This window comes from Chiroxiphia lanceolata, chromosome 6 (genome assembly GCF_009829145.1).
Source record: "Chiroxiphia lanceolata isolate bChiLan1 chromosome 6, bChiLan1.pri, whole genome shotgun sequence".
NCBI classification, from domain to species: Eukaryota; Metazoa; Chordata; class Aves; order Passeriformes; family Pipridae; genus Chiroxiphia; species Chiroxiphia lanceolata.
In genome coordinates, this window is record NC_045642.1 from 18094923 (window position 1) to 18119260 (window position 24338).

General features: G+C 40.3%; 1 protein-coding gene across 1 annotated transcript in view; it reads right to left on the reverse strand.

The window, feature by feature from the left end:
* Window positions 1–3189: 3189 nt before the first annotated feature.
* The window catches only part of TSPAN4 (tetraspanin 4), a 203117-nt gene continuing 181968 nt past the window's right edge, over window positions 3190–24338 (reverse strand). The window contains 5 exon segments of the mRNA XM_032690410.1: window positions 3190–3199; window positions 14869–17828; window positions 20104–20187; window positions 22483–22592; window positions 22595–22613. Of these exon segments, the coding sequence (XP_032546301.1) occupies window positions 17760–17828; window positions 20104–20187; window positions 22483–22592; window positions 22595–22613 (282 nt within the window). The 3' untranslated portion in view covers window positions 3190–3199; window positions 14869–17759.

Here is a 24338-nt window from a genome sequence, read left to right on the forward strand (position 1 = left end):
AGGAGGGAACGAGGCAAAACAACTGCTTTCAGAAAAAATGCACTTTCTCCTTTTCTCTCTCTTGTAGGACCCACAGAGAGAGAGACTTAGCAAAATGAAAACCAAACCCCTGTGTTCCAAGATGATCCCTGTGCATTTTTGAGCATTGTCTGTCTTGGAGCCAAGGACTGTGAAATACTTTGGCAGGCAGTAGTGTATCCTTGGCATATATATTTGTAAAAACTGACATTACTTTTCTGATGGTTTCTCCCAGTGCTTTTTGGCAGAGCATTAAGTTATTGAGTGAATTTTGCAGATGACAACATGAATACTGTAAATATTCATTGCCTTTCCAGGTACACATATTAGTGTATAATTTGAATTTCAAGTGTGTGCACTATTAAACTCCTCATGATATATGAGAAAAACTCATCAGAGTTAAAAGCCTTTTCCCTCTCCTTCTCAGGAGCCCTTGGTTGTTAGGGATAACTGCACTGAAAAAAATGGTACACTTCTAAGGTAAAGACTTGGAAGAAGACAGTGTTCCAAAGAGCACCCAGCCTTAAACAGATCTTGCAGACAAAGTATGACAAAGAAAGAAAAGAGAAAATTACTTTTTCAGTGCTGGGTAGTAAGTCTGTCACAAAGTCAAATGGGAGCCAAGGTTTCTGACTCTCCGTGTCCTGGGGGGCATCAGTCACAGCATCTCCAGCCGGTCGAGGGAGGGAATTGTCCCGCTCTGCTCTGCACTGGTGCGGCCTCACTTTGAATATTGTGTGCAGTTTTGGGCACCACAATGTAAGAAAGACATGAAGCTGTAAGAGAGTGTCCAAAGGAGGGCAACGAAGATGGTGAAGGGCCTTGAGGGGAAGCTGTATGAGGAGCGGCTGAGGTCACTTGGCCTGTTCAGCCTGGGAGGGGAGACCTCATCACAGTCACAACTTCCATGTGAGGGGCAGAGGAGGGGCAGGCACTGATCTCTTCTCTGTGGTGACCAGTGACAGGACCTGAGAGAATGGCCTGAAGTTGTATCAGCGGAGGTTTAGGTTGGATATTAGGAAATGCTTCTTCACTCAGGGGGTGTTTGGGCACTGGAACAGGTTCCCCAGAAAAATGGTCACAGCACCAAGCCTGACAGAGTTCAAGAAGCATTTGGACAACACTCTCAGGCACATGGTGTGATTTTTGGGACGGCCCTGTGTAGGGCCAGGAGTTGGGCTTCGATTATCCTTTGGGGTCCCTTCTATCTGAGGATATTCTATGATTCTCTCTCCCATCACATGCTGGCTAGACTCTGGTGCTGAGTCATCAGAAACCAGAACAAGCCAGAGCAAAGTAGGGTCCCTTCCTCACTTACACTGTGAGGGTCTTCTCAAGATCATTCACTGTATCTGTTGGCAACAAGTTGGGGTTGTGTGTGTCAAAGGAAACAGGGCATGCTGCCATTCTCAGTGCTGCTGAAGAAGTGATAAGTCCCTCCTCTCTCCACCACAGAGTGAGGGAAAATGGCTTTGCTTGTAGATAGGAAGACAAGTAATTATACAAAGCATAAATGGAAATAGTAATTTGCACAACATTCAATCAGGTGGAGGAATTAATTACTGCAATAAGTCATAAAGCCACAGACACTAGCTGGATCTTGAAAAGGCCTGAATATTTTCCTAGTTGTGGTGTCACTGATTATACACTTTAAAGGGAGAATACTGGTGTGTGAGTCCTCCTGCTGTAAGGTAATTGTTACTCCTCTGAGACATCTTCTCTCCACCCCAACCCCCACAATATTTTAACATTTTTTCGAGTACATTGGTAGTTATGGCTTTTTCTGTATGTTATCTGGATAACCCAGAAAGATAAAAAGGAGAAGGATCTGTAGTGGATCACCTTTGCATGGCTAACCTTGTGCTTTTTAATCTTGCTTGTGTACACGCTTCAGGGGATATACTTCTCTCCTTTGAGACTGGCTGTTTTGTCTCTGTGTTTGTCTGATGTTTGAGTCAAACTGCTGGTCAACTTTCATTTCAAGTTGTTTTCTTTGTAAGTGAAAGCTTTTTTTTTCTTTTGCTGACATTCAAGCACTGTTGGTGTTCAGGGACCATTGCTGCTTAAAGATTCCTCAGGCCCCATTTTGCCACTGACTCGCATGTCTGGGAGCCCATTTGTTTTCTAGATTTTTGTTGTTTATAATTAAAACAGAATTTAGCAGTGCAGCTGCAGCTTGATTGCAGCTCTTTTAATGAATCTCAAACGAAAACATAATCCTGCTTTATCTTGTGTTGACTCAGTGAGGAGGAATCAAAAGAAGTAGTAATGCCTTTCCCCTGTCCTGCAGAAAGTTTAAAACCATTATTTGGAAGGACAGAGTAGATGGTGGTTCTTCACAATGAAAAAGAGAACACTTCTGAGAACAGAGCTATGCTATAAAGTTGTATGGCTCAGCCAGTTTTTTTTGATAATGCTACATTTGTAATAAAGAAAGGTTTTAAGGTTATTTCCACAGGCAGCATTAAATGGCTTTCCTGGAAGTAAATGGTTGCATCTGAAAGAATTTACTTCTAATTTCAGAGCAACCCCAAAATAATGAAAGCTTTGCTTAGTGAGAAGCATTATACAGTGCAGGTGTCAGGCACTTAAATTTGGGCAGTTTCTTCATGGTGATGGGGAGATGTTTCTCAGACTGACTTCAGCTGCTAACAAAGCAGGAGGATAACGGCTTGACTCACTGCACGTGAAAATGTTTTTGAATTTCTGGTTGTATTGGAATGCTCTGGAAATGCAGTGCTTAAAATGAGTCCTTGGAGTTCTGTAACGGTATCTCTCTCTGCAATGCTTTTCTTTAACTGTAAAACTTTGCATTCTACCTGACAGTGAAACCTGTGATGCTCAGCTGAAAGGATTTCATGAGTAGCTCATCAAATGTGCATCACTCTGAGGAATAATGTTTGATTTAGTTTAAAAATTACCTATATCTTGATAAATGTCTCCTCCCTGGGAGGAATCCTTCTATTCCTCCTATGGGAATAGAATTTATGGCAAGGCAAACTTCTGTTACTAAGGAAAAGATTATAAAAGAATTTATTTAGAAAAAACATGAAACATTTTTATTTAATGAATCATGGATTTTTCTGCACATTATCAGAATAATTATTTCCTGTGCTTATATATCACATTATTTTTCTTCAAACTATTTTGCACCTCAAGTGTTTTGTCAATGAAAATGATTCTGTGTTTTGGTTTTGTTACTTTTGTGTAACGAAGCATTTGTAAGCATGTATAGTTAGTACTTCTAAAGACTGTTCTTATAAAATAGGTGTTCAAATATGGAATAAAACATGAATAAACAAAACCAGTTGGCACAAAAGGAACTGATAAATGGAAGAATATTTCATTACCAAATCTGCAACTGTTTCAAGGATTGGCCTGTATGTCTTATATGTCTTATAAAACAGTTTGAATATTATTTACTTGTTTTAAACTTCATCACTTTGCAGACCTTATCATTTCCCTGGTCCTATGAGCCAAGGAGGACAAAAATTCATAGAGTTCTGGGTAAATGTTGAATGCACATTTCTCTGGGCTCTTGTGAAGGGCTGTGCTCTAATCTTTAGAAATTTAGATTTAAGTTACTGACATTCTTATGGGTACAAAGCTTGGGGAGGGGGCATGGGACACAGAACAAGGAAAAGTGCCTTGCAGGAGCATATCACTGAATTCAGTTTTGCATATATAGGATTTAATACATGGGTTATGTGTGTGTGCAAATGATACCAAATGCTGTGATTGTTGTAATCCCCTTTTAATAAAGGGATTGACTTGTAGTACAAAATTGCTTACATAATTCTGCAGCTGCATTATCCATTCCAAGGGTTTTGAAGACGTATGTGTTTTCTAGCTATCAGTACCTCCTAACTGCAGTAACTGCAGAACTTGTTTTTATGAAATGTTATTCGTGGTCATCAAACAGGAATTGAAAGTACTTTGTCCCAGACTGATGGGCCTGTGGATGACATGGGTCAGGGACACATGAAGCTGAGTTTCAGCTAAACCTCTAGCCAAATGCATCCAAATGGTAACTCTGCATTTTGACATACGACACAATAATGGAAAATTTTTGTGAGTATATTGCTTTTGCAACGACTCTTTTGGGTCCATATATAAATACTGTAATGGAAATGACAGTGCCCATGTGCAACCCTTGTCAGAGTGGTGTCTGCTGGCACAGAGCAGGGCAGGGTCTCCACTGGCTGATGCTGAGGTCCCTGTCATAGTTATGCTGAAAGAGCCTCAGGCAGCTGCTTGGTGTTTTGGTTCATTGTGTTTTACCTCAGCACTAATTCCAGTATTCTAGTTTTGATTAATTTCTAGGTTTGCATGTCTATATACAGTCACTAAGCTCCTTATTTCTTTCATCTTTCTGTCAAGATCCAAGTTTTGCACCTGTGGTGTAATGCCTATCTGATCATTGTTTGATACCTGACTTGTCTAAAGTCTAGAAGGGGAAATTCAAGTTTATATTTCTGTTTGTGGAGGAGCTGATGTGCCTCTGATTCCTGACAGAGAGGTTTCAGTGTGCCAGTCCTCAGGGCAATGGTGATGCTGTGAAGAGAGGAGCAGATCTGGTTCCAGTAGAAAACCTAGGTTGAAGAGAAGGGCACAGAGAAAGACAAAATAATTCTGTAATCTAGGAAGGTCTGTCCATCTTCAGAAATGGGGGTTATGTTTCCCCTTTTCCAGTCAGTGGGAACAGTGTAACAAGCCACACGCCCTGTGATCTCACAGGGCTGCTTCAGCAGGACTATTTGCACTACAGATCTTTCGTCTAAGAGTCAAGTGGGTTTCAGCACCCTTATGGGTACTCCCTGGCCCCTTTCAAGAAGAGAAATCCCAAAATAGGACCCTCATTTGCTGCTGACAGTTTTCCCAGTCACCATCTGTCTTACTGTTGGGTCCAGTGGAAAGCCTTAATAGTATGAAAAGCTAAAAATCTTAACTGAAAGCTTTCCTGGTTTTTCCCAACCCACTCTGAGTTGTGCTAGATCTGAAACAATCCCCCTGAAATACAAGAGGAAAGTAATCCATCTGACTAGATTACCTCCTTCCCCGTTAGGTAGAAAATGATTTTTCAGAAAATCTTGTATTGGATACATATCCAGTTTATGCTCTTTAGTTACTCTAATTTTTAAGCAAAAGCTATCTTGGCTGAATGCTTTTTAAAATAATGTAATGGAAAGTCAGAGAGATCAAATACCAGACATGCTGCTGGTCCTGCTACCTTTACCCAACTCTTAATCTGTCTGTCTCTTTACCTGTAGTGTAGCATTATTAGAGTAGTGTGAACCTGCTGTGAACCTCCTTCTAATTGCTAAGCTGGAATTTCAAGGCAGGAGAGAGGTGAGCTTTTCTCCTTCAAAGGTAAGCCTGTGAAACCTGGGTCTAGACAACTGGAGTAGAACGTGACTGCAGGCATACATGGGCTGCTTTAAAATGAATGGATTTATTACACAATTCTCCTGCTAGTTTGGAGACATTTGCCTTTATCTAATGCCACTATACATGTGTGTGTATATATAGAGATAGATATATATATATAAATGGGAAAATGTTTATCTTCTGTGTGCTGTTTAGAAATTCTCAGTCAAACAGAAGTACTTAAGATTAAGACCTTAATATTTAATAAGCTCTCAATTGTTAGAGAGCAGTGAGCCTGCCAGTGTGAGATTGGGCTGGCAGCTCAGCGGATTAATGGAAACATAGAGCTCAATTTAAAAGCCCTGAATGATAATCTTTAAATATGCTTAGGCATTGTGGTTGTGCAGTTTCCCTGGGGAATCATCATATTCTCTGCTTCAAAAATTTCACTGAAGACTTAACTGAAACTACAGCTCAACTTTGCCTATTGGGAAATCTACTTTCATTCCCGAGGCTTAAATTCCTTCTGTGTGCATCTGTACACCCGGAGTGTGATTCCTTGTGGGTTTTCATTTATTATGTTTTTGCCACAGGAACAATTTTACACAGACTTGAAAAACAAAAATTGCAGAGTTGAGCAACTTTTCTACCTGAACAGAGATCTTGCTTAGGCTTTCAAACAAGCAAATGTTGCTATTTGAAAATACTGAAGTGAAAATTCTGTTGATGCTTGTGATATGTGATCTCAATAAGGTAGGCAGAGAAAATATGGGTTTTTTTAAAACTCCTGTATGTGAAATTCTGTGGTGCTTTGGGTTCATGTAACCCATTTCAATAGTACTTCATTCTCTGATAGAGATCTGAGAAGTCCCACTGCAATGATAGTGTAGACACAATGTGATGCATTCTGGGATGTCTTCAGACAAATTGAAAGGCTTGAGAATTATAGGAGATTGCTTTTTCTTATTTATATAAGAACTTGCCAGTCTGAAAGGTGCCTAGATTTGGAGTTACTTTAGTTGTGTATACATTTCTGGGGATTATCTCAATTTCAATTTAATTTGCCATTTCACTTCATGCTATAAAGCTCTCAGGGAATCTTTAATTTCAGTGAAAGCTCACTAAATTAAAATGAAAATGAAATAAGCTTGCATCATCAGCACTGAGAATGGCAGTGTTATCCTGAATTTCTATTAATACTTCACCAGAGCTACTTGTGCACATAAGGCACCAGGGTACTCAAGTTGTGTTCAGAAGTGATTGTGTAGCTGAACACCCTTGCCTTCCGTGTAATTGCACTGATGTCAAGAAAGTTTTTTCACTTGCAGGAAACTGTGCTCCATGTGGCCAGTGACAGATCAGATGTGGATGCTGAGTTCTTTTAAATCATAGAATCAGAATGGTTTGGATTGGAAAGGACCTTGAAGATTATCCAATTCCAACCCCACCAGCCCTGGGCCAAGGACACCTTCTACTAGACCAGGTAGCTCAAAGACCCATCCAACCTGGCCTTGAAGACTTCCAGGGTTGGGGCATCCATAACTTCTCTGGACAACATGTTCCAGTGCCTCACCATCCTCACAGTAAAGAATTTCTTTCTATACCTATTTCTTCTCTGGGCTGAACAAGTCCAACTCTCTCAGCCCGTCCTCATAGGAGAAGTGTTACAGCCTTCTGAGCATCTTTGTGGCCCTCCTATGGACCTGCTCCGGCAGGTCCACATCCTTCTTATGTCCCAGAAGTCCCAGAGCTGGAAGTAGTAAGGCAGGTGGGATCTCACTAGAGTGGAGTAGAGGGAGAGAATCACCTCCCTTGATTTGCTGCTTTTCTTTCTGGGCTGCAAGCACACATTGCCAGGTCCTGTTGAACTTCTCCTCAACCAAACTGAAGTCCTTATCCTCAGGGCTGCTCTCGGTCCTGTATTTGTATTTGCCCAGCCCATATTTGTGCTTGGGATCTCCCTGACTCAGGTGCAGGATGTTGCACTTCACCTTGTTGAACTTCATGAGGTTTGCATAGGCCCACCTCTCAAGCCTGTCCAGGTCCCTCAGGATGACATCCCTTCCCTCCAGCGTGTCGAGTGCACCACACAGCTTGGTGTCATTGGCAAACTTCCTGAGGGTGCACTTGATCCCACTGTCCAAGTCAGTGACACAGATGTTAAACAGTGCTGGTCCTAACAGTCCCCCTGGACCCCCAAGGAACACCACTCATCACTGATCTCCTCTTGGACTCTCTGCTGTTTGACCACAATTCTTTGAGAGTGACCATCCAGCCAATTCCTTATCCACTTCCATTAAACCAGTGTCTCTCCAGTTTAGAGACAAAGGTTGTTATGCAGGACAGTGTCAAATGCTTTGTACAAGTCCAGATAGATGATGTTGGTTACTCTTCCCTTATCTACCCCTGTAACCCCATCATAAAAGGCCACCAGATTTTTTAGGCATGGTTTGCCCTTAGTGAAGCCATGTCCCAAATCACCTCCTTATTTTCCGTGTGCCTTAGCATATTTTCCAGGAGGATCTGCTCCATGATTTTGCCAAGCACTGAGGTGAGACTGACTGGCCTGGAGTTCTCCAGGTCTTCCATTTTCTGTTTATAAAAATAGGGGTTATGTTTCCCCTTTTCCAGTCAGCAGGAGCTTCACTGCACTGCCATGACTTCTCAAATATGACAGACAGTGGCTCAGCCACTTCACCTGCCAGTTCCCTCAGGACCCACGAATATACCTCATCATGTCACGGACCTCAGCATTTTTCAGTAATGTTTAAATTACATATAAATTCAGTGCCCCTGCTCCCTGGACTGATCTCCTGCAAGGCTGGAAAAACTGAAGTTGAAGGATGTAAGAGAAATCAGTGTCTGTACCCCTTGTAAGTGTTCATCCTCTGCATATTCCAGTGTCCTTCAGTACCTTAGTGACCCTGCTGCACCTAGGAGGGGAATAGGTGGTGTTGCAATCTGAAGAGCACAGGAAAGCAGGCCATATGAAGGCAGGGTCAAGGAGAAAAAGCTAAACAAAATGGCACTGAACATTTCTCTTTGACCTTGTGTATGCTAGATGCGGTTGGTGACTTTCACCTTCTCCTGGTGACAGTGTCAGCTTCAGTAACTCTCCTAGAAAGTTGCCTATGTGAGTGCTGGGGGTGGTAAGATGAAAACTTTATAAAAGGGGTAGACTGAGTGGCCCCAGCAGCAGTACCAGTGGGGCATATTGTTTTTGTCATACAGATGTGAATCACAGCGTGCTACAGAGAAGGACTGCTTTAGTCCAGCAACTGAGAGAACCACTATCTACACAAGACTCAACCCCCCAAATCTACTAAACCACAAGGACTCAGCAGAATAGTTTGAAGAGAGACTTTGAACATGCTGCAGCCCTCATTCTGTTCTGGGAGGGCTTTTCTGAAAGAACAGTGTCTGTTCTGAATAAGCTGACCACAATATTTCATAGGATACTGCTGTATTTTTGTACCTTATAGTGGGGAAAAACAGTCTGCTCAGGTCTCCTGTCCATTTTCAACCTTCTCCCTTAATTTTCATTTAAGTTTTTTCATACCTGTCATTTTTATTTTACCTTTTCTTCCTCACCTTTCCTGGTGCAGACGTTTGGATAAACTGGAGTCCTGTGTGATCCATAGCAAAGATTGCTTGGAGTATTCTAGTTCTGAGAAGAACATACACAGATTTTTTCAATGTACATTAACTTGTGATTGCATCAGGAACAAGGGAGTGTGATTTGCAGCAAGCTTTTATTTGTGCCAGTTTTTCATGTGATAATTCTTCTTTTAAACCTGTGAGCACTTATTTCAAAGGACCTTTTGATAATGAAGATTGTTTTGTGTCAGGGTAACCAGCTGTGGTGCACAGATAGGAATAAGAAGGTGTTTAATAGGGAAGAACTTCAATGCACGGACTTCACAGGGAGATTTAAAACTTCAATTTTTATTAGCACCAAATACCAAGCAAGTTCCATGACAACAAGCTGTACTTCCAAGCTGGTGAGTTATTTTGTTTAGGGAAAGGGAGTTAGTAATTATATGACACATCAATTCAGTCTATGTACTCTCTTGTGGTTGCATATGCAAATCCATAATTCCTTCAGTTGTGCACAGGTCTGAGTTCACAATTTCTGTCTTTCCCCCAAAAGTAGGAGTGTTTTCAATCATGAGGTTTTGAGGCAACTCTGTTCTTGAGAGACCAAGTAGTATAACTTAGCTGCTCAGCAGGAGAATAGTCAAAGCACCTCTGGCTTCTAGGAGGAAATAGTACTGTTTCTGTAATACTTGTGTGTCCAGTTCCTGCAGCTGAGCTTACAGCGTGAAGAATTTACCCAAACAGCTTCCCTTGTACCTCCATGCAACCTCTCTATTCAACTAATGCCAACATGACTTTCAAATGAAATTAATACAGGTGCAAAGACAGTGGCCATTGGTGGGGAGAGAGGACGGTTGGTGTGGTGCTCTGAGGATTATAAAGAAGCTTTTGGTGACTTTGACTGTGACAAGAGCTCTGGCATAGGCTTATAGTGAGAGGTGGGGTTCCAAAAAAGCACTAGAATCAGCACCATGGAGAAGTGCTCTTTTCCTGGAGTACTTGTAAATGCTTCATTCTAATTGCGTTTGTAAACAGATTTAACTCCCTTGGGGGAAGGATGGTTCTGTTCCTTGAGAAATGAGAGTCTGAAAATGAGAGAACTGAGAACACCTCCCCCACACCCCCTTTTTTTTTCTTTCTTTTTTTTTCTTTTGTAGAATTTACCTTGGATAGTTGGGCTGCCACAGTACAAACTGTGGGGATGCATATGCTGCTCCACTCACTTCAACAGCGTATGGATGCAGGTGAACATTTCAAAAGAACAGCAAAGACATAATTTCGAACATGAGGTATTTTTTAACTCGATATTCTGGATGCTTATTATTCAAACTGAGATATCAGAATCTGTTAATTGCATCCGTGGATGATACAGTAACACTGAACAAGTTTCCAAAGTAAACTGGGTTAAAAGAAAGAAACAAAAAGGAAAAAAAGCATCCCTGCAGCATTAGTTTCTCTGGAGAATGCTAAGGAGCTAGTGACAGTTCTGCTTGATAACAGTGCTCATCTAGCCACTTGCAGGCTTGCATCAAGGAACTGAGGATATTAAAAGCAATTCAGATTCAGTCACTACTTAGTCTATAAGTAGGCTGCATGAATTACTTGGTTACAGTGCTTATTTTACTCTGTTGTGAAAGGATTATGGTCTCCTAAGTCAATATCAAACCCGAACTTCATAAAGCCATGTAAGATGTCTATCATTGGACACTAAAATTTATACAATACAAATAATTGAATCCTCTCCACATTTGAAAGACTGGGACCTTGACTGATCAGGTATTGTAGAAGTGGAAGGGCTGAAGCAGCAATGGCCTTAAGCTTTAGGGCCAAGGAAAGGTATTTGTGGAAGAGGGAGATGATGAGGTGCATCTGAACAGACTTTTAAGAAATCAGGTCCTGAAATCCCTTTATTTCTACAGTAATTTTTAGTTAATCTTTAGGATGAATGCTTTACACCTGAAACTCTTATGCTGTCCATATTGGACATAAGCACATTAGCAGTTGTTTTTTTATGCTGTAGTTTTCTATAGATTTTTGTTTTCTATAGATTTAATTATTTACAATTATGTTTTATTTTGTTGGCTGTGATTTGAACTATATTCTGTAATAGTAGAATTATATTCTATAAGAGGAATATAGGGGGAAGTCTATAGTGCATAATTATCCCATCCTTTCAAATTATTCTTTTAACCACAACTAGAGGAAGTCGCTGTTAAGCAATTCTAAAGTAACAAAATGTTCTGCATAAACTATTTCTGCATAAAAGATACCAGTGAGTTGTTTGAGAAACCCATTTAACTGATCAGCCATTTCTTCATTAAAAACCATGCAATACAAGATAACTTATAGGCCATCTATTTAGTTGTCTAACACACACTGGTGTAGATTTGGTAAATGCTTTCTAGCTGTTGGAGGGAAGAATATAAACTAGGCTGTTCTTGCAGGACAACAAACCCCAGGATTTCTAGTGCATATACAGTATTTCCATGGGGAAACAGTTTATTGTGGGGGTAGGAGGGAAGCAAGGCCTAGGGTAAAATGACCTATGCAGGCAACTGATGGGATTTCAGAAAAACAGTCTTTCAAATGGCATTTGCTAGGTGAGTTAGTAATGACCAATTCCTTATTTGTTTGGGCTTTAACATATGGCAGGTAAGAAACATAGGGCTCTGCATTTTGAACTTTTGATGTGTCAAGACAGAACTCTGGATGAGATTTCATAGGCTGTCCTTAAGTTTCTTTGAAAATTATCACCATGCAGAGAGAAACTACTTTGTATTACACAGCCAGTCTAATCAGCTAAGCCTGATATTCCCAGGTTATGTTAAGTGTACTTGAGGAAAAATAGCAGGATGTCAGGTGAAATACTAGTCTAGTTGTTGATTAAAGTAGAAACAGCCTTGTCTATGCCAACATGTATTTCAAAAGCAAAGACAACTAGGATAGCTACTGGGGGAAGGTACATTGGGCTTAGTTGTTTGAAACAATGGGATCTTGAAAATCAATAGCATACTCAATTACCTAGGGTTAAGCTTTAGTGGAAAGACAAATTAGGCTGTAAAGGTAATACAGCTGCTCTGTGCCCATACAGTTCTGTAAGCATCATTATGTTAGCTGAAGTATTCCTGAAGTATAGAACCAATGGTGAATAAATGAAATTAAAAGGCAACATTTTAAAATCTATATAAGAAGGGTTCTTTTAAATGTATGCAGCATGATGAAATTGTGAAATTCTCTGCTACAATGCAAGACTTAAGGGTAAAGTTTCATAAAGTCAGAAACGGATTAAAGATAGGTGTGGTTAATGAGACCATCAGTGGTACACTGAACAGGACAAAAAAAATTCAAGTACTGTAAACATGTCTACTGAACTGAGGGAGCTGTAAGAAACTTCCACCAAAGGTTTGGGTTATCCCATATGAAGTTTCCTGCAATAACTTCTAAAATGTCTGGGTCTCTACTTCTACAGTTACAATTTCAATAGCACACCGTTTTGTTGTTCAGAATGCACAGTTTGGAGGCAATTTCGCTTGCAAACCTGTTTGACCTGTAGGGTGCAATAAATTGTATTGAAAAAGGCAGTGTTAGACATGACTTCAGATAAGATACCTGGCTAACCAGACATTTTTCTAATCTGACACAGTACGAGTTCCTAGTTGTTCCATTTTAACACAGTCTAGCATTAATTTTCTAAGTTTTTCTATATAATTTCTGAATCCAAGCAACTACCTCAGAAAAAGAGAAGTCCAGTCCTTTTGTTTCAAAATTATCAGTAACAGACAAGTTGTAAACACAAAATAATTGATTTCAGCTCTGAGTATTTTGTTAACACTATAAATCTGATGTCCCAGTAGTTTCTGAATTGTTATCGACTACTGCATAATTTCAGGTTGCCCTTAAGAGGATAAAGAAAGGGATGTATCTTTACCTGGGAACGGGTAAATAGCTTAAATAATAATAATAAAAACAAATATGTAAGGAAGGATAGGACAAATCAAAGATGGGTAATGAGAAGTGACAAAGAATTAGTATGCTGTGGAGGGTTTTTTAATTGCATACAGTGTGTGTGCACTTGCACACATTTGCACAAACACATATCTATGGGTCCGTATATACTCACTGTATAGCTTGTAGTGCAGTTGATTATAAAGAATACAAAAGACATTCTGTTGTAAACTTTAAAGAATATTTAATAACTTTTAAAAAATAAAATGTATATTTTAAATTTTGTTCTTTATATGAATGCACAAAAATGTATCACTGTAATTGCAGCAACAAAATCCAAAGAACTGAGAAGACTTGCCCACTGTGTTAAGATACCAGTGACAAGTTAGGAAAATTCACAATGGAATCCAAACAAATTTCCCATGGCAGGTCCCGACTTGTTTTCTAGCTGTGAATTGTCTACCTCAGTATCTATGAAGATCATTCACACTTAGCAAATTCTTGCTGACTAAGCAAATAAAGAGTCTAGTTTTAAAATAATCACCACAATCAACACCTGATTTCTCTTGCTTACCTTTGGTGCCACATTCATAGCACAACAATGAAGCAAAGGGGTAAGTGAAAGGCTGCAACTTTGAGGGCACGTGGCTCTGGGCTGCCTCTTACCACACTCACAGGGTAGGACAGGAGGTTGTTGGCATGGACAAAGTGTAACCAGTTTGTGAGAAGAGAGGGGTGTTGAAGTGGATTTGCAAAGCAACCCTACTGCTGCTGAAAGACAAAATATTTTACAGATTCTGTGCAGTTCCTTCCTCTCGATATTATAATCTTACAATGCTACAGTTAAATGCTAATTATTCAATGAAAGAATAAACCTTTATGAGTTTTTATGATCTGAGAGAAAGAACCAAAGAAGTATTCACAGAACAGAAACGGGACTGAATTTCAGTGATTGTGCATTATATGATGTGGAGCTAAGTAATTCTGTTGTATAAGTAATAAGATTTGGCTGCTAGTGGCAGTACAGGAAAATAAACCATATTCTACTAAATATATATATATATTTGTATATATTTCATTACAATTGTGCTGATGAAAAGCCAAAAGTATATTGGACTGAATCTAAAAAGCTAAATCCTGATGCTGCTGAATTCAGTAGGTGCAGCCATATGTCCTATGCCTTCACATCTTGTTATTAAGCAGAAAGAGCAATGAAAATAAATTAGAAGTGCTCCTTTATTGCCTTTGGTTCTGTCTTTAATGTAACTGTATTGAATCCTCCTTTATGTTTAAAGATAAGAAGTCAAAATTATAGAAAAGTCTTTACTAAAAGTGACAAGATACTAATAGAAGCAATTGGAATGACTTCTGTGTTGCTCTGCATACATACAATATCAGCAGCCTTTTAAATGGATATGATATACTATAGGTTACTTATTTATAATCAACCAGTTTAACTCGAAGTTTTATGTGTAATATGGAACTTTTTTTTTTTTTAAAAAGATTGTTGCTGTTACATATCACAAAAATTTTCTGACTTCGTCAGCAGAGAAAGGATACAATGCTCTTCAAAAGAAAATATGGTAAGTCTGAGGCTTGTAATATGTAGTATGTTCAGAGGTTTGAAATTGGATTGTGCTGGTAATGCTGTAAGCACCGTAACATCTGTTTGGCCCGTGTGAAGAGAGTTAATAACATCAAATATAGAAAACAGTCCAGTCAGAATTATAAACCAGTTGCAATAGCATCTCAGTTGGTAGTGTAAGGACAGTATTTAAAAAAGAATTATTAGCAGCAATATGTGACCTGGGTTTTTTTTTTGTTTGGTTGGGGCTATTTTGTTCATTTGTTTTTCCCCTAACTATATGTTTTTGTTGCAGCAACTGGGATTTACAAAAAGAGTGTTACTTAAACTCCCTATAGATACTTATTTTCAAAAACCAAGGCAGAACCACAAAATGTGACTTGTCTTCAGTCTCTATTTCTCATATTTTCTTTCCACTGTAGGATTAGCTGAAGTCTAACAGTGTTCTCTAAGAGCTCAGCACGTATTACTGGGAGACTCACAGGACAAGGGTCTGTGATCTCTCTTTTGCCTACACCACCATCAAGCAAATTGATGAGGAGCTAGCTCTCTGTGGGAGTTCTGCTGCACAATGGTTTGCTCTTATCAACTGAACCATCATCAGCCTGCTGTCTCTGTGTTAATTTTTAATGGCAGGGATTACTACAAATAGACTTCTCTACCTTTTATCTATCTTTAAAAAAAATCAATGTTTTATTAATGTATTCACCACTCTGTTATGCTGCTTTTCAGTGGTGGAAACTCTGAGCTGTCAGCAGGGGCACCTCTGTGTACAAACTATAAACCACGGCAAGAACTAATGGTACATCTAACCTGGAATTATATCTGTGCAAGTAAGAAAGGAAAAGAGTGGAGAGAGGGAAGGAACGAAGAGCAGGACCGTTTGCAGGTGAGCCTGACGAGGAAGCAGAGAGCATTGACACTGTGGTGATTGTAACATCAAGAGTAAGCTGCTTGCTTGGAATACAGGGCACCTCTGTGTGGGCTGCTCACTCAGCTTGGAGCAAGGTATGTTAACATTTGTCAAGGCTTGTTAGCCTGACAGTAAAATCCATTAGTGGTGGTGAGGTTGCTGTGATAGAGAGTGATCGAGAAGCCACATAAAATGCACACAAGTAATACATTACTTTCAACTTAGCCTGCACAGCTGAACATCCCCTGGGGGTAAGATTTTGGAAGATACTTGCTCTTTTACACATCAGACTGTCCTAACCATTTCCTGGGAAACCATGGAGTATTTCAGTAGTTTTTGCCTGAGAGTAAGAAGGCTACAGGAAACCAGCAAAGAGACCAAAAAAACCCAAGAGCTAAGGAGTGAGGGCGAATCTGTCAATGGTGCAGGTTCAGAAAAGGATTAGTTATGTGTGTAAAGGATATTGTTCAATAGGCCGTGGGTTGGCAAGTCCAGCTTTATGCTGGAAATTGCCTTTAAATCAAAGCACGCAAAATGTCACTCGTAGCTGAGACCTGCTGTTGTAAGCAGGCTAACTTTTTGTGTGAGCTTGATGCATGCTTCCAGTCTGTCACAGTAAGGATGGCTGCATTGAGCTTTCTGGGAAAACGGCTTCATGGCTGTCTCTCTCATCTAACTGTCAGTGGCTGAGAGATCCTCCAAGGCTGGCTGCAGTTAGCAGGCCATCTGCATTGCTCTGTTTGCCTGTTCCCTGCTGTGTCCTTTCCCAGCTTCTCCCTGTCACATATGCATTATCTGGGGCTACTTGCTGGTGGGGAATTATTTGTTTGAACAATACAATACATCTGATTCTTAACCTCATTGCTAGAAGGTGTGCACAGGAGGGTACTACAGAAATTACTTTAGTTATCAATGAGTGGGGAAATCGGACAGTAAGTGGCTGTTCCCTGGCTAAAGAAAGTTATGGTTTTGATTCCTGCGTTTCCTGCGATACTGTGATATTTCAGAAAGTGTGGGGTATATTCTAGCCAACAGCTAGGCAAAGGAAGATGCATGTGAAAAGGAGTACTGAGGGGTGACTCCAGTTCTAAGAGAGACTGATGTGTCTTGGCTGTTGTCAGCGTGCAGCTGGGAGAAAAAAAAAGCTGAGCATAAAAGCATCTGAAGTCTTAATAACTCTCAGACAAATGGGCAATGCGCAAAAGATTTTTCCTCAGCAAGGCAAACTCTATCGTACCTGCAGATGATCATATCCCAAAGTAAATTAATGAAATGGTGACATTCAGGGAAGGAACAGCTGACAGCTTTGTACACATCTTCAAGTGCAGAAATGAGTGATATTTTTTGGCAGACTAACTTGAAACAGGAATGATAAAAAATAAAGCCATAGTAGACTGACAGAGAGAGCCCACTCACAAGTTGTTTACTGAAATGAAGATACAGCTGAAAGTAATTACTTGTTTCCCAGAGGTATAAGTGATAGTGCCTTGTACAAGAAATAATACTTGGTTATTTCAGTTGGAATGTAAAATAGGATAGAAGGTTTCCTCTTTCTGAGGTTAGATGCTGGGTATTTTCACTTCCTTCAGAAAAGTATGTGTTAATGAATGTAATATACGTAACATATGCAGTCAACCATCTATTGCCACTGGCAATTAGTAAGTGAGGCAACGTCCAATATTGTTTTCCATTAACAGCCAGATCTCACTGTACAGATTCTGATTAAAAGCCTGACTTTGCGGCGCATAAGATTAAAAATACTCCTTTAAAACAACATATTTCTGAAGATGATCCTTCCCGGCTACAAAATCATTTTGAGACACTTGGAGGCAGGGCTGCTTGATCTTGACATTTTAGCTGTGGGCAAACTGTAGTAAAATTACAATTGCATTCAGTGCTAGCTACTCTGTACCTTCTTGCTGAAGAATATGCATTTTCTACTTCCTCTCTTCCGGACTGTGAAATACGGGAAGGAAACCTGGCAGGTTTCTCAGAAGTTGCCTCAGTGCAATCTTTTCCTAACACTGGTTTGCAGATCAGCCTCTTGTAAGCAACCTCCTTTGTCTTGCCATAGGCCATGGAAAAGGAAACATTGCTCTTTGGAGGTTTTCCTCTGTTTAAAGACAAGGCTGCTTCTTACCTGTGCCAGTTCAAGTACTGACTTTTTCTTTTCTTCCTCCTTCAGTGAAGTGGGGTGATTCACAAAATCTTCATAAAGATAGCATTATACACAGTTTATAGTACAAAGAGGGGGAGAAAGGTCAGATGAATGAGCATGAAGGAGATTTCTCCTGTGTCCTTTGGAGGAGGAGCAGAAAGACTGGGAAATGGTATCTATGCACAGTAGGTATCTGCCTTGACTACCTGACAATACATGGTCATTGCAAAGGTGAGTCCGAGAATCTAAGAGAAAAAAAAACAAAACCCAATCATTTTCAGTAAGTAAAAAACCCTATTTATTGAAACAACAAGAAAAAGCATGGCACTAGTTTTGCTTAAACACAGGAAGACACGTCACATACTGCTTTTCCTGCCCATTCATTGTTCTGTTCCTAATGTTTGTCTGCCTTTTGTGCTTATCTGTGTTACTGTTTCACAGAATAAACAATGAGAGCAGGGGAGAGTTGGTTTCTCTACGAAGAGCAGCCAGGAAGAGGTATATTTGAAAAAAAAAAGTTTGGATATCTTTTGCTTGAAAATATTTTATAGTAGCAACCCACAGCTCTGGGGCTCTGTGAGTACCTCTGGAGCTGTTGCTTTGAAAGACATCAGGTTCATCCCTGACCCTAAGGATGCTGTGGTTTACTTTACTGCACTTTACCTTTCCAGGTCTATGTGTGGACAGGTCCCTGTGGGGAATCACTGGAGACTGAAAATGCATTAATCATGGCCATCAATGCCTCATCAACAATGTATGTGTCTTTCTACTCATCCTATTCAAGAGAAGCAGCAGGGAGGTGGTGGTTCTTCTCCAGGCAACTACTGACCTGCTGGTGCTGCCTCTGTAGATTACTTCATCAGAAAAGGGGACGGGGAAGAGAGTCTTATCTTCCTTCTAGTTGAAGTACTTATATGAATGTATTAAGTGCTTGTTATTTTCCCTTTGCAACACCACTGAAAGAACTGTCATTGAAATGAAGGTCTGCCGAGTAGAAATTTTTAGGGTATGGATTCTATTTTAAGCACTTAATATGACCACTTCAAATTTAGTGTTTACATCAGTAGTAGTTTCTGTTAATGAGTACTATGTATATGAATACACACACTATTCTATTTATGAAGAAAAAAATGGTTATAAAGTTGTTAATCTTCTTCAAATCTCAGTCTTCCACAGTGCAATAAGACTGTTAGGTTTTAGGGTGCTGTTTTACAGTAAGCACTTGCCTTTTGGAAGTATCCCCTGAACACTGCCTTCTGCTTCCTAGCAAAGGAATACCTCTGGGGACAGCTGCATAATAAAACTGTGGTGGCTGAACTTGTTTTGTAATTTGGAGGAGGCATGATGAAGAAGATTCTTCTGTCACATGGGCTATATGTCCTTCAAGTTGTGCCACCGTATGATTCTAACTATAAAATTCTTAACATGAAAAACAAAAGCTGTTGCACACTTAGGGCCAGAACAACATTGAAAAAGAAACAACAGGGGGAGCCCAAATCATTTTAGGTGACAGTGCATCAAAACTTTCATCATCAGTTAGATTCAATCACATAGCACAGCTGGAAGACAGACTGAAAATCTTTCGTGTTCTGAGGGGTTTTCTCTGCATTGCACAGCATTCCTAGGAATATGAATTTGCATTTTTAAATTGTCTGAAGTGTTTTCTTCCACGCAAACTAGTAATGTCTTTCTGTCAGAAAGATAGCATTGTCTTAGAACTTGATTATATTTAGGGTATTTATGAGAAGGACTCTGACATGGATTGGTGGGGTTATTTTAGTGTATCTTTTAAAGACCCCCTAAATGCTGCACAGATGCTCAAAAGCTGGGTGTTTTTTTGGTTTTGTTTTTTTTTAAGTATGGTAATATATTAACAACAGTCTTAAATTGTCTGTCTGCCATATGATCTGGTTGAGCATTTTTCCTAAGCATATCTGCTCACAACAGTGGAATAAAAACCAAAATTCTACTGAATTTGGGCCTGTGAGGCATCAGGCATTTGCATTAATAAGTTGCAGCCAATACATGACATATGAGAGAGTAAGATGCATGCCATTCTGCCTAATCTGACATTAGTGGGAATGTGAGTAGAATTCTGATCCCAGGCTCTCTCTTGCTGCTGCTAGTGGCATACCAGGCAAAATTAAAAAAAAAAACAAAACAAAACAAAAACAAAACAAAAACCCAAACAACCACAGGTTAATCTGCAGTTATGTGGTGTTAATTAGCTCAGCAATGCCATCCTTTCTGCTTATATCTTGAGGGTGAGAGAGAGGGGGAGCTGGAAACTGAGATTTTCACTGCATTTAGGAATGGGACTTTGGCCATGAATGGAGGACTGACATACAGCTGAATCTTGTAATTATTTTAAATAAATTAAAACACAAAGGACTTAAATCTTGCAGAATTTTACTCTACCATTGTGCAAAATTATTAAAACAAGCATGAGCAGAGTATATCTGGATCTATGATTACTTAGTTACAATTAGTTAGGATTTGAAAATTGATATTAAAGTGTACCTGCACCATAGCTGTGCACAATCCAAAGATTCCCACTGCTAATAAGTTTTCCTGGAGCCATATTTTCACAGTTTCATAGCAAGGCTAGAAAAAAAATCCACATAATATTGTATTAGCCATAAACATACAGCTCTATTCCCCTGGGAATATAGAGGCAGAGAAGAATCAGATCTAAGGTGCTATGTAGCCTGGATTATAATTTCAGCACTGGAGTAAGTACGGTGTATTTTTGGGTTGAAGCTTGAACATGGAGTACTAATTCTAGTGACAAAAAAATGTGCACTTTCAAAATGCTGCATGAGCACTGGCCCATATAACCTTTTAACAGTAGTTTTAACTACTGTGCTGGTTTTGGCTGGGGTAGACTTAATTTTCTTCACAGTGGTTATGGGGCTGTGTTTTGGATTTGTGCTGAACACAAGGTAGATAATATAGAGATATCTCTGTTATTGCTGAGCAGGGCTTACCCAGAGCCAAGGCCTTTTCTGTTTCTTGTACTCTCACACTGGCAAGGAAGTTGGGGCTACATGGGAGGTTTGGAGGGGACACAGCTGGGCCAGGTGACCCAAAGGGACCAAAGGATTTCATATCATGCCACATCTTGCTTAGCATATAAAGAGGGGGGAAAAGAGGACGAAGAGGAGGATGTTTGGAATGATGGCATTTGCCTTCCCAAGGCAAGGTTACGTGTGGATGGAGCCCTGCTCTCTTGGGGATGGCTGGACACCTGCCTGCCCATGGGAAGTGGTGAATGAATTCCTTGTTTTGCTTTGTTTGAACAGGTGGCTTTTGCTGTCCCCATTGAATTGTTCTTATCTCAACCCACTCTTTTCTCACTTTTACTCTTCTGATTCTCCCCTTGATCCCACTGCTGGAGGAGTGAGTGAGCAGCTGTGTGGTGCTTAGTACAAGGCTGGGGTTAAACCATGACAAATAAACAAGCAGTGGATTTGTGTCCTCTTTGCCCTCTAAAACCCAACCAGAAGCAGTTAGAACTTTAGAATGAGGCTTTCATTTTTCTCTATGTTTCAGGGAAACAAATACTTCTATAATACCTACATATATATGAAACCCAAAAGTCCCAGTGAGAGTGGCTCAGGAGCCACTCCTGCTGCACATGGACCAATTTCATAACATTTTCCATCATTTCAATTTGCAGTATGGGCACTCCTCCACTATTTTTTTCCTGCTTTAAATTCTGCAGTAGCTCTAACTCCATGTTGCTGATCTAGTTTTGGGTGGAATTGGCCCAAGTGAAACCTCTCTTTAAATAAACAGTGTCTGTAAGACAACCTTGTGCAAAAACAGTGCCCGCTGTCTTGTAAATGTTCAGGCCAAGAATCATTCAGCTTTCAGTTTGTGGCTTTCACATATGTATAAAGGAAAAACTATTAATGCCCACCAGAAGACACAGTGTTAACCTGCACTGATCTGCTTGGGACCACAAATAAAATAGAAGAAGAATATTTAAGCCCTTAAATTAAAAAACCGAATTGGGGCTACTTGAGAAGTATAAGGAAGCCTTGTTTGATGTGAACTCAGCCTCTGCCAATCGACGTGTATGAAATTTTGCTAGAAAGTGGCCAAGAGAGCTTTAGTCATTGTCTTCACAAACCATTAGAAGCAGCAAAACTTACTTATAATTCCACTTCATAAGATGGCCTTACTCCACACTCCTCCTGCATAATTGCAATACCTGTAATTAGCACAAAGAATTGCGGAGCTAATTTCAGAGAAGAAGTTAGGCTCTGATGATCTGTTCCAGAAAGATCTTGCTGAGGCCATTGTAGGGAAATTATCCCACGGAGTTTGAATTTGATTACAGGCAAGTGCAAAAACTCACTGAAAAAAATGCTGCCGGCAATTCAGCAGAACAGTTCCCACTTTCCTACTGTGCAGTGGAAGCCCCTGAGCTAGAGCTCCTGGTTGGAGCAGAGCACTCTATGCTCACAGTCCTCCGGCCTCAGGACTGCCTGGGCTATGATAAGCTATGGCTGCTGCTCCAGGGCCTGTGTGTATATGAGCCATTTGCTTTTATTGCTACCTGACTCCAGTAGGTGGGACATTAAAAAGGACATTCCTGTCATTTCCTAGCTAGTTGTAGCTAGACCATGCTGCGTATCAGTGTTGGAATGTACTTGTCTGCTATGTGAAATAACAGCTTAGAGCTTACTGAAAGGAAACCCTTCAGCTCCCAAAAATAATTAAATAGGAAGTTTCACTGGAGGTCAAAGGCCACAGCTCAACATGAGCCTTGTGGAACCACCTGATTAAAGATCAGCATACCTTATCATCTGTATAGCCCTGCAGATGACTACCTGCCCGCCCTTCACCTGGGCTGCAAGACAGCTGCTGAGATGGTGCTGGAGAGCTACTCACCGCTTTCCACCAGGTCCCTGGGGAATGAAGTCCACAATTCTCACTGAATTCTAAGCAGCAGGAGTCTGGCACCCGGGTTGTGTTGTACACTTCAAACCAGTCAGTGTAGTGGAGACTCCACAGCACCTGAACTGGAAAAAGATGAACCAAGGCGATATCGTAAGTACGACCTGTCACTGACTTCTGCTTGTTCTGACTTCTGCCTTCTGGAGCTGGACACTCAGTGCATCTTGATTATACCAGCAGGGGGCTTGAAGTTTTAAGAAATGCAGTACTTCCTCAGTGTTACCCAAATGGACCCTTTTCTCCACTCTTATAATATGTTTAAATATGGTCTTGTATACTGATGCTGATGCAAGAAGCAAAGGCACCCATCTGCAGCGGGAGGACACTGCAGGAGCCGAAATCAGACAACCTTAGCTGAGTACTGAGATTAAGGATATGTGACTGAGCAGAATTATAACAAGTTGTTTACAGCTTCTTGTCTGTAAAAAAGATACAGATACAGCACCCAAGAGATGAAGATAGTGGGATCTCTGTGGCACACTACTCCTAGAATCATGATTGAAGTTAACAAGGCAAATTTCTCGCTAAGCTCTTAATTACTAATCACCTTTGAAAGTCTTTGCCAGTCAGTAAAAGATGTATTTCCTCCTCGTCTCTCTATGGTGCAGTTTCTTAATGTCATCATCTGATGCTGCTAAATAGTGGTGCTTTAAGTGTCTGCATACGAGGACACAAAGATTACAATAGTGCTAAATCGGAAGGTTTGTCCTACTTTGGTAGTGGGAAGAAAGGTATAGGAAACATACATAATGGTACAGGGAATGACTGTAATCATCTTCCCTCTCTGGGAACTGGGATATTCCTGTGATACAAAATAAGCTAAGACTCATTACCATATAGATGTATACACCATCTGTTGCCTCTATGCTAACTCGAAGTATGAAATTGTTGGTATTTAGACACTTTAGCACTAATGAGTAAAAAAAGACATACTACTGGGCTGCAGAACCACTCTCTGCTATTGGCAATACCTCACACTTTTTCAGGGCTAAGCCTGAAAATGACTTGCTGAGATCTTATTCTTTAAATGTGATCCTATATAAGCCTGTACAGTATCTTTTGCATCCCTACAGAGACCACTCCTCTTGTTTGTGATAGACCCATAATCATGCAGACATCTGCACCACCAGGACCAAGGACCTAATTCAGATCCTGATGTTTACACTGGCCTGAGAGAGAGTTTTCCCTTGCTATGTAACAGTTGTGGAGTTCAGGCTGTAGGTAGAGTTGTAGTGTTCAGGTCTTGTTGCACACACAAAATCTGCCATTCAAGACCTATAGAGGGCAGAGGTGTCATGTGCTGCCTCATGCATCATATGATGCTTCAAGTACTCACAAAAAGTACTCCTTGACAGAGACGTTTCAGTGCTCATAGCAGGGTTTTTCTTCTGCCAAGAAAAAGTCAGAAAACTTTTCCTGGACTAACATCTATTCCCACAAGGTTCTGCTCCGAATTTTGATTTGGTCTGTGATAGGAATCAATCCTTAGCTGCAACTGTTTGATTTGTGAGTTTACAGGCTTCATTTTCTATAAACTGACGTGAAAGTAAAAAGTTTGTAGCTTTCTTTTTCCCCTCTATGTTCCTGCACAGAAAACAGGAGGTCCATGAGTAACAGGTCCCAAAAACCGAACAGGAGCAGCATGGAACACATGGTATGCATTTGAGGAAAGCTGGTTTATTTGGAAATCTAACAAGAAGAAGGTCTTGCAGGCTGTCATCATTAGAGTCAGGAGGCAGTTCTTTGACAGACAGTGAGAAGTGACAGCTTGTAAACAGCAAGCCTTAAAA